This window comes from Otolemur garnettii, unplaced genomic scaffold, assembly GCF_000181295.1.
Source record: "Otolemur garnettii isolate 467f Iridium unplaced genomic scaffold, OtoGar3 scaffold00038, whole genome shotgun sequence".
Lineage (NCBI taxonomy): Eukaryota > Metazoa > Chordata > Mammalia > Primates > Galagidae > Otolemur > Otolemur garnettii.
This window is the reverse complement of record NW_003852433.1, coordinates 5,399,276-5,410,277: the sequence shown is the minus strand read 5'-3', so window position 1 is coordinate 5,410,277 and position 11,002 is coordinate 5,399,276. Positions and strand designations below refer to the sequence as shown.

General features: G+C 52.0%; 1 protein-coding gene across 1 annotated transcript in view; it reads right to left on the bottom strand.

Moving 5' to 3' along the window:
- SEC14L2 (SEC14 like lipid binding 2) overlaps positions 1-3,083 on the bottom strand; it is a 22,959-nt gene extending 19,876 nt beyond the window's left edge. The window contains exons 1-2 of the mRNA XM_003789873.3: positions 2,884-3,083; positions 448-523 (exon numbers count right to left, since the gene is read on the bottom strand). Coding sequence (XP_003789921.1) covers positions 448-523; positions 2,884-2,937 — 130 coding nt within the window. The 5' untranslated portion in view covers positions 2,938-3,083. The remainder of the gene's footprint in view (positions 1-447; positions 524-2,883) is intronic.
- Positions 3,084-11,002: the final 7,919 nt, after the last annotated feature.

The window sequence follows — 11,002 nt, the reverse complement described above, 5'->3', positions numbered from 1 at the left end:
GAGACAGAGTCTCACTTTATCGCCCTTGGTAGAGTGCTGTGGCATCACAGCTCACAGCAACCTCCAGCTCTTGGGCTTAGGCAATTCTCTTTCCTCAGCCTCCACAGTAGCTGGGACTACAGGCGCCCACACAACGCCCGGCAGCAGAGCAGATTTTCTGAGTGGATGGAAAGGGCTGTGGGTCGAGAGGAAGCTGACTGGGGCTCTCAACTTCTCTCTGCCTGCAGCTCACAGTGTGACTTGGAGCAAGTCACTTCACCTCTCTGACTCTCAGTGTCTTTATCTATCCATCAGGAGGGTTTAGGTTATGTAACTGCCAGCAGCCCTTTTGCTAAAGGTTGTACATTCTGAATTCTCAGATTGCCAGAGGCAGCGTTTTCAGAGGGTGCTATTCTGTCACCCAGAACAAGCCCCGGCCCCAGCCTCCCACAGCCCCTCTTCCCTCACCTCGGAGCCAGCGCAGAAGGAAATAGTCATCTGGATTCGGCAGAGTGGGCAGCACATCCTGGACATTCTCCCGAAACTGTAGAAAGAGGCAGCTAGGTGAGTGGGAGACCCTCCCTGACCACCCTGGTACCCAGGACTCTCCATGGGGGCCTTCACTGGACCCCTCTTTCACTCAGTTCAACTCTGCAGACACTGGCTGGACACCTGTGCTGCATGGGACTCTCCATCTTGCCAGGGAGTGCCAGGCAGCAGGGGAGGAGATGGGAAGGATGGAAGACACTGCCCCTGCCTTGCCACAAGCACTTCTACATGCCAGTCTGGTAGGCAGAAAGATGTGTCCCAGCTAACTGTGACAGTAGGTGCTCTGATACAGGCCGTAGCAAAAGTTGTCAGTTACCAAGCATCCCCTGTGTGCCCACCACTAATCTTGGCACTCCTTATTCAGACCCCTAGAGGTATTATTGTCCCCATTTTGCAGATGAAAGAAATAAAGCTCAAAGAGGCTAAGCAACATGTCCAAGGTCAAACAGCTAGTAATTAGCAAAGCTGGGATGCAAAGTCAGGTCTGTCTCAGTCCAGAGTACATGTTCTTTCTACCAAGCTCTTCTGCCCTCTTCATTATGAAATGATGAGTAGGCTTGGCACTTGTAGCTCAAGTGGTTAAGGCGCCAGTCACATACACCAAGGCTGGAGGGTTTAAATCCAGCCCAGGCCTGCCAAACAACAGTGACAACTACAAGCAAAAAATAGCCGGGTGTTGTGGCGGGCACCTGTAGTCCCAGCTACTTGGGAGGCTGAGGCAAGGGAATCACTTAAGCCCAGGAGTTGGAGGTTGCTGTGAGCTGTGATGTCACGGCACTATACCCAGGGTGAGCTTGAGGCTCTGCCTCAAAAAAGAAAGAAATGATGAGTAGTGTGCTGGGGCAGCAGAGGGAAGGAAGAGAATATTCTCATATGCTTTCATATGAAAAATAACTATGTTTAAGGACTTCAAAGACAGCAGGGGAAGGGAGGTGGGAACCCAGCAGGAGGCCATCAAGGGGAGAGTACAGGTAGTGCCAAATAAAGGAGGTGGGCAGTGACCTCAAGGGACAGCCACACCCATCTCCAACCTCTCACTAAGCTATAGGTGAGCAGGCCCCCATGTGCCCTCCCCAAGCTTTCTGTTCCCAGCCACTCACCTTTCCCTGGTCACTGACCTACAGTTCAGCTCCAGAGGAGACCAATGAGGACTGGCCACCTCTGCCCCTTGCCTAGGTCAGCCAAAGACTCAGACTATCCTGCTCTCAAAAGCAGCTCTCAGTGCCCTGGGAAAACTGCCCACCCAAACTGTAGGCAGGAAGCCACCCCTTACACAGGACCTTTCCCAGCCCCTGGTCTCCAGTTTAATCACCACCTAATCCCTTCTCTGCCTGTCTTCCTCAGTAAAATCCGAAGCCTCCCTGTCCAGCCTTCCTGACATGGGGGAGGCCCAGCCTGGGGAAAAAAATCTTCATGAAACTGGTGCTTTCCCAATGCTGTCATGGCAGAAGACATCTGCCCCACCCCCTTACCCAGCAATGGGCAGCTGTGGAGCCTCCAAACCTTGGGACTGGACCCAATCGGCTGGCCAGGAAAACAGGTGACCTCCCCTCTCCCCAAGGGCGATAGAGAAGAGGAGATTCAGTTGGGGGAGAGGAGAATCCAGTCCTCAAACTCTCGCCCTCTTCCTCTTCCCAGGTGCCAAGGCAAAGGCAGGCTCACCTCCTTGCCTTCAGAGGAGAATCAACCTAAGTCCCGAGCAAGGCACAGGCCTATGTTGCAAAATAGTGCTGGCCGTGGCTCAAACTAACCCCAGCCCGGTGAGTCACAGGGGGAACCCAGAATTCACACGTGGAAGTTTTTCCTTCAACATCATCTGGTCCAACCTCCTCATTTCATTTCATTTCATCAAGAAGCAAACAGAGGATTGGGTTTTGCCCAAGGAGGCACAGCGATGCGGTGGCAGAGCAGGGGCAAGTCCCTTAAGGAGCTGTCCAGGGCCCTTTACATGGCGCCACCGCCCCCGCAAGGGGAAAACCTCCCGGAAATGGGAAGAAACTTGGGGCCCTGACTCTGCCCCAGGGCCTGGCTACCAGTTCCAAGGATGAATGTTGCCTTTGTGCCCTCAGTGGCCTCCAAGGGCTTCCAAGCAACACTTCTTCCCAGGTGACACCTCCACGGCTGCTCAGGGCTGGCGCGGAGACGGCCAAATTTCTCAGGGCCCCCTAGGTGGGCAGAGGGATAGGCTGTCGGGAGCGCGGGCCAGCAGGAGCGGCTAAGGCTGCTTCCTCCATCGCTTGCCGGGAGACTGACCCTCCATTCCTCGCCCCCTACTCAGACTCTCGGCGTTTCGCAGCCGCGGGAGGGCGGGGACCACAGCCCGAGACCGGAGCCTGAGCCAGGGCGAGGGCTCACCTTGTCCAGTGCCTCCTTCTGTTTGGGGCTCAGATCGCCGACTCTGCCGCTCATCTCGGCTCAGTCCCGGCGCTGGCTGTCGCGGTAGCTGATGGAGCACAGACTGGTTCTCGCTGCTGCCGGAGTGAAGTCCCAGCCTTTGCCCTGGCTGCGCGGCTGGCGGCCAAGCCCCGCCTCTTAAAGGATCCAGAAAGGCGGGGCACCCAGAGATGCGCTGGGACGGGTGGCTGGTACCCGCGCCCCTCCGCGCTCCTCAAGTCAGAGGACTGAGGCCAATGGGCATCAGAAGAGCAAGAGTCTCGGTTTAGTCCTACGTTTACCCTTAGCTCACAGTGTGACCTTAGGAAAGACACTGGAGCTCTCTGGGCCTCTGAACAACAAGGGATTGGAAGATGCTATCTAATGAGCTCCCTTACTAAAGATCAGGCTCCAGTGCTATAAAACCTGTCCCCTTACTCCTGGCAAGATGGCAAGACGGCAGAGAGCTGGCCTTGGGCCACTATGCGGGGCTTGTCCCCTAGGCCTAACTTGGCCCTGCTTCCCGGAGCCGTGGTATTGACCGTTCTTCTCAGAGGCCTTTGCCCTCCACCTGTCCTGCTATTGGTTTATGACCATTGCTGCCAGCCCCAGCTTGGGGCCTTTTTCCGTTGACAGCTTTTCCCCTTCCCCTGTGGGGCAGGCAGATGAGAACAGCACACAACACTAAGGGGACAAGGCAGCATGGACCCTGTCTGCTCTTGGGGATCCAGCCTTCTGTTCTGAACTCAGCCGCGGTGGTGAGCGCTTCCTCTCTGGAAGACCAAAGATTCGGATGTGGATCCCAAATCCTCCACTTCTGTGAAACTTCAGGGTGCAACTTCACTTCTCTGAACCCCAGGATCTTCTTTTATTAAATGGGGATGATGATCTACATTCCAAGTCCGCAGGACGCTAAAGGGAACTAATGTCCACCATTCACTTAGTGTGGTTCCTAGCACAGCGTCGGCTGCTTGTGACCACTTCCTGGTTTGCCCTGCACAACATTCCTTTGCCACCTGCCCGGCCAGGCTTCAGCCTCTGGATGGCGATGGAGGTGGCCTCCCAGGGGCCAGAGCTGTGGGTTCCCAGATACTAAGCCAAGTCTGACTTGTGGAATGGACACTGTGACTATCTAACTATATCCCAATCACTGCCCTTTCCCATACAATGAAACCATTTCCTCCCTTTCCAGCTCAACAGCTTTCCCCTTCTGCCTGGGTCCCACCACACTTACCACCAGGGCAGGAGCACCTGGTCACATGCCTTTGGCCAGTCTTTCCTTCTACTGTCTGCCAGGCCATGGGCACTGTTCTGAGACCCAGAAATGAATCAGACACCACCCTGCCCTCCCAAAGATAAGAAACAGCCACTATCAACTAGAATCCAAGCGCAAAATAAATGCCCCAAGGAGAGGCAGCAAGAGTCAGCAAAGGGGAGGATTTGCTCTGGGTTGGAAGAACCCTAGAACACTTTATGGATGGAGTGGAATTTGAGCTGGACCTTAAAATGTGGGGACACAGAAGGACGAATCATTGGTTCTGTGGCAGCACAATGGTGCTCACAAAGTTTTGATGGATTGTGGGAAGTGTGGCTCCAACCAAAGAGGTGGAGAGAGAAGGAACAAGCTGAGAGGACCTTCAGAACCTTGCTGTGGTCCTGCACGGTAGCATCTGCCCTGCTAGACAATGAGGTCCTAGGGCGCGGGGACCTGTTTTACCCACCTCTAAATCTTCACCACCTCCCGCCACCCTGCCCCCCAGCACAGCATCCTGCACACAGGGATTGTTAATAAATGTGTGCTGGGTGGTGCCTGTGGCTCAAAGGAGTAGGGCGCCAGCCCCATATGCCAGAGGTGGCAGGTTCAAACCCAGCACCAGCCAAAAAAAACCAGGAAAAAGAAAAAGTGTGCTGAATGAATAAATTTAAGAAATGCCCGGCTCGGCGCCTGTGGCTCAAGCGGCTAAGGCGCCAGCCACATACACCTAAGGTGGCGGGTTCGAATCCCCAGCCCGGGCCCGCCAAACAACAATGACGGCTGCAACCAAAAAAAAAAATGGCCAGGCATTGTGGCAGGCACCTGTAGTCCCAGCTGCTTGGGAGGCTGAGGCAGGAGACTCGCTTGAGCCCAGGAGTTGCAGGTTGCTGTGAGCGTGATGCCATGGCACTCTACCCAGGGGGATAGCTTGAGGCTCCGTCTCAAAAAAAAAAAAAAAAAAGAAATGCCCCAATAAAAGCACAGAGCCAGGTGCTGGGGGAGCCCGGGGAGGGAGAGGTAAACATAAGACTGTTTAGGAATCATGCAGCTCACCTCATTTAACAGCTGTGGAAACTCAGATCCAGAGAGGCCATGGCTTACTTGAAGTCATTGGTGACAATGACAATTGTGGAATGCCCACCACCTGGCACCTGAAAACACCTCCAAATGCTGTTTCAGGAACCATCTCCTTCCAGTTTGTAATTAATGCAAAAGTAGGCCCAGGGATCTGTGGGTGTCCTTTCTCCCAGAGCCATGCCCTAGCTGTCTCAGCGCTCACATCTCCAGGAAAGTAGAATGCAGAATGGCACAGTGTCCCTCCTCACCTAGAGAGGGTAGAAGGCCAAGGCAGGTGCACCAAGCCTGTTAATGACATTTGGAAGGACTCTGCCTCTGGCATGTCCCTCACTGTAGAGGTCTGCTGCAGGGTACAGAGTGAGGGTTGAGGCCCCTGACCTCACCTCTGCAAACAGTTTTCAGGCAGTCCCAGCAGTCCTGCCCTAGATAAAGAAGCATTGGCTTCTGGCTTGGGGCAGGGCAGGGCCACAGTCCTTACTGAACAGTTGCCTAGGATCTTCATTTAAGATCTTTGACAGGGTAGAGCCTACTCAAAGGAAAGTAGAACAACCCCTTATATTGGTTCAGCACTTTACAGTTTACAAGGCACTTTCAGCTCTAGGTTGTCATTTGTGTGTTGGACAATCCTCTAAGATAGGCAGGTCAGGTGGTTTACTGAGGAACTGGAGGGAGAGGGGTGGTCTTGTGAGCAGGTGTGGAGTTGGGACTTGAACCCAAGAACTGGCTTCTAGGCCAAATGTCCCCAGGTGCCCTCAAGCATAGGAACACATTCACCTAGCAGGAAATAGCCTCCCTTCCAGGTTCAGTGGCTGCCCACTCCTCCTTTCTCCACTGATACGTACCTATCTCCTGGACACTGTGAAACAGCTTGTTAATCTGATAATATGAATCCTAAATAAATCATCTAGTAAACTCCTCCAAGCTGGTTCCTAAGATAAAGTCCTTGCTTCCCATCCCACCTTTTCTCTATCCTCCAATCCTTGTTCTACAGTTTTCCCTCTCTGTGAGACACGTTGCACTTCTGGTTAAGAACCTTCAGTGGCTCCCCAGTTCCCTCAGGAATCAGCCCAATCCCACTGACCTGCATTCAAGACTTACCCCACCTCATCCCAGCATCCCTTGTGGCCTCGATGGCCACTCACACCCTCCACACACTTTCATTTCTGTCAAAGAACCTGTCTGCTGGCCCTCAGACACACCTCTGCCCTCCTGCCTCTGTTAGACTTGCTGTGTCCTCCTGTCAGGTCCTCCCTGGCCCTCAAGGCCCTGATCAAATGCTGTTTCAGGAACCTCCCCAATCCACCAAAGCAATGTGACCTCTGCTAACCAGAAGCTCCTCTCTCCTGACCCTGACATGGACTACTTTGTATTGTAGTGGTCACTGTCAGAGAACAGCCTGGCCCAACAGGAAGGACTTAGCCTCCCAGGCCAGGTCAGCCAGGCTGGAGGGGAGAACGTTCAACCTTCTGTGACAAGTGTGCCATTCCATGTCTACCTTGCCGGAATGTACCGGCAGAAACATGGAGGGCGAACGACTTAAAGAAGGTTGGTGGAGTGCAGCAATCTAGGAGGAACATGGGGCTAGCAGTCTTAGTCTTGGGAGTTACAACTCTGCCCTCTGGATTCTTCTAGGAGGCAGTCTGGGAACATGCAGGAGCCCTGGACTGGGAGTCCACAGCCCAAACTGTATATTCTCTGTGTTCTTGAGTTAATGTGCTGCAGTGGCTATTCAGCCAGGAGGACATATAGGACTCTCCTCAGGACTGCTTGCCCGTGCCCTCTGGGCCTTGGCTGCCTCCTCACTAAAATCAGGACATGGCCTTGAGATCAGAAGCCCCCTTGGTGCCCTCCCCTTGGAATCTGTGGTCCCAATGGCAGGGAGCTGGTACAGAGATCAGCACCATAATTTGAAAGTCAGAAAGAACAGTCTTTTAAACCCTTTAAACCCTTCAACAAATATTTGTGGAACACTCTACTTCCACAGAGCCAGGGCAACAGGAACTCTCTGGAAAGCCCTTGTGCTTTCAGGCAGCTGTGCAGAAAGGCCCTGGCTCCAGCCTCCTCCCCTCCTCCCAGCCTGCCATGTGGGGACTGCCACTGCCTCAAGTCACCTGCCTTCTCCAGGAGACTGTGATCCAATGGGAGAAAAATAATCCTGCCACTGTGAGAATTCCAATGGCTGGAAAAATAACAGCAGAAATAATGGTTAGAAAAGTGGGTGCGCAGATGTGAGGGATTATTGTTACTACTATTACATGTAGTTTCTGAGTGTACAACACAAAGGGAGAACCCACTGGGCTCCTCCCTAGAAGCCCCACTTCCTCCTCACTTCCGCAGTCCACCCCGGCTTTGTGAAGAAACAAATCCTCTCCCTGCCCCACTTCCCACACCTCCTGATTTAAGTCCCTTACCTTTCTGGTATCATTGTCTAATCCCTAAGCCCTTTCTCACCAGTCTCCAGTTATCTCAGACAGTCAAATCCCTTTAGAATGAGGTGGCCCAGTTAGCTGTGAACCAAGAGGCTGGGGGCAGGGAGCTGGGACCTCAGGACACCCCCCAGAGGGGTGAGTAGGGGTGGAAGGGAGGGTTGCCATTTCTACCTCCACTCCTGCAGCTAAGACAGAGTCCAGATTCTAAAGCCAAGCTTGTCAGGGGTGGGCCAGCTGGCTCTGGAGCCAGACTACCTAGATTTAGGTCCTGGTCCTATCACTCAGCCAAGTTAGTTGGCCTCTGTGCCTCAGTTCCCATCCATAAAATGGCAATGATAATCTTACTACTGTATACAGTTGTGATGAGATTAAATGAACTAATTCATGAAAAGGACCCTGAACGGTGCCTGGAACACTGCGAATGCATCAGCTATTTTTGTTTGTACTTTCTGTTTCTTCCCCTCAGGTACTATTGCCATTAGGCTCCTTCATGTGTCACTCTCTATGACCTGAGATGATCTTGGCTATGAATGTAGTTCTGATTGACCATTCATTCTCAAGGGCAAGAGCCATTGCTGGTCATGCTCACTGTTCCATGCCCACAGCCTGGACCCCAGCAGGCTGTGAATGTTCATTGGTGGGCATGACATTTGTGGCCATCTCTAAGGAAGGAGTGGGTCTCCCTCTACTTCCCAGCCCCTCATTATACTGTGGCTCCCCTGCATCTGTCCTGTGTGATTTGGGGTGAGTCTCAACCCTCTGGGTGTCTGGGTGAGAAGAGAGAGGTACCGATGGAGCCAAATCACCAAGGAACACTCTAAGATCTTCTAAGACAATTTGTTTTATGTCCTAGTTCATGTCTACAAGGTGAAGGGATTTCAGGGACCTCTCTAGTTCAAAAAATGCCACCTTAGACCTAGCCCTCTCTTGATGCCACTGGGCCTGAAGCCTAGTGGTGATGTATTTCTGTGAGCTAGGCATTGCCTCTCTCAAGGCCCTTTTTGTACAAAACAAGACAATAAAATCACTGGGCACCACCCTGGCCTCGTTCCCCAGAGACCAGCCTGCCACCTGGTGGTAGTTTGATTGCCACTCACAGAATGTCTCATCCATCTTTATGGCACGTACACAGCGAGGTGTCCAACAGAAGAACTAATTTCACAGCCGCAGAAGGCTCGTGCTCACAGAATGGATGGGCCTTACCCGCCCACGTCCACTTTCTAAAGCATTTCACCATCCGTAGCAGGAGTAATACATTCCATGCCTCACGTTTTCATTAGCAACTTCATTTTTTTCTATGCCCCCCTCCAACTTCAGGGGGTGAAGAGAGATGGAGGAATGGGGGGCCTCCTCCACACAGGTCCTAGCCCAGCTCAGGGCCAGGAAACCTTATATATATTCCAAGAAACAAGCTGTTTGGAATCACAGCATGTCTGACAAAAGGACCTCTCAAACTGTCCCATTAATAGTCCAAGTTCTCATTTTACAGTTGAGGATGACACAGGGCAAAAAAAAGGAAGTAGATTGCCCAGAGGCAATGGTAAGAAAGTGACAGCCCTGTCCCCATTAGCTCTCCACCCTGTCCCCGGAGTCAGGCAAGCTGGGGTCTGAAGGCTGGGCTCCTCTAGAGGGAGCCCTCATGGTTGAATGTTCTGTCCTCCCCGCAGCAGTGGCTCTGGTCTTCACTGCTCTTCTCTCTCTCTCTCTCTCTCTCTCTCACACACACACACACACACACACACACACGCACCCAGCAGCAGAAGGGCCTGGTTGGGCCGGGCTACCCCCACCCACGTTGGGAGTGCATCCTCAAACTCTTTTTCCTTTTGAGACAGAGCCTTAAGCTGTTGTCCTGGGTAGAGTGCTGTGGCATCACAGCTCACAACAACCTCCAACTCCTGGGCTCAAGCGATTCCCCTGCCTCTGCCTCCCAAGTAGCTGGGACTATAGGCACCCACCGCAATGCCCAGCTATTTTTTGGTTGCAGCTGTCGTTGTTTGGCAGGCCTGGGCTGGATTCGAACCCACCAGCTCAGGTGTATGTGGCTGGCACCTTGGCCGCTTGAGCCACAGGCACCGAGCCCATCCTCAAATCCTTGTCTCTTCCAGGATAACCAAGGGTTCCCCCATAGGAGGATGTACCACAGGTTACCCACTGAATTTTCAGGGGAGCTCCAGCTTCCACTTGTGGGAGGCTAGGATGTGGGTATTTGTGGAGAAGTGGGTGAAGACTACACGTGAGCAAGGATCTGCATCTGCTGGGGGGCAGGATGGGGTGTAGGGAGCAAGTAGTGGGGAAAGTGTAGGCAGACCATGGAGCCAACAGCCTGGCTGATTATAGGGTGTGTCCCTGCAACCCTGTCATTAGGGCTGACAGACGGGATGCACTATCACAGGATTGGAAAATCAAAACTCTCCACAGGCATCAAGGGGCCTCCACAGTGCGTTTTGCAGCTTAGGGAGAAGGAGGGTGACTTCATACATACAAAAGAAGGTTTGGAACGTATACAAGGTGGATATGCTCCAAGATCCCTGATGAATGCCTGAAACCTCAGATAGTACCGACAAAACACTCTGTCATTTCAATCTCATAACAGAAAGGGCAGTATACTAAATGACTATTAGGCAGGTAGCATATACAATTTAAAACTTATAGATTGTTTATTTCTAGAATTTTCCATTTAATGTTTTTATTTTTTGCCCAGGAAAAGAGGTATGTAGAAGACCATTTAATATTTTTAGACCACAGTTGACCAGAGGTAACTGGAAACATGGATAAGGAGAAGGACTACTGCAGGCCAGTGGAACAGAGCAAAGAATCCAGCAAAAGATCCGCACAAATAGGGCAAGTTACTTGTTAACAAGGTACAAAAGCAACTTAATGGAGAAAAGATGATCTTTTATTCTTCTTCCTTCTGTTTCTTCTTCTCTTTTTAAGCAGGATCTTGCTCTGTCACTCTGGCTAGAATGCAGTGGCATCATTATAGCTCACTGCAACCTCAAACTCCTGGGCTCAAGCAATCTTCCTGCCTCAGCCTCCTGAGTAGCAGGGACTATTGGGGCTTACCATCATCCTCAGCTAATTATTAAATATTTTGTAAAGGTAAGAGTCTCTCACTAAGTTACTCAAGCTAGTCTCAGAATCCTGGGCTCAAGCAATTCTCTCCTTTGGCCTCTCCAAGTGCTGGGATTACAGGCAGGAACCACTGTGCCCATTCTATCCCACTGGTCTGTACGTCTGCACTTTATGCCAGTACCACAGTGTTTTGATTACTGTAGCTTTGTTATAAGTTTTGAAATCAAGAAGTGTGTCTTCCAACTTTGCTCATGTTTTTCTCACA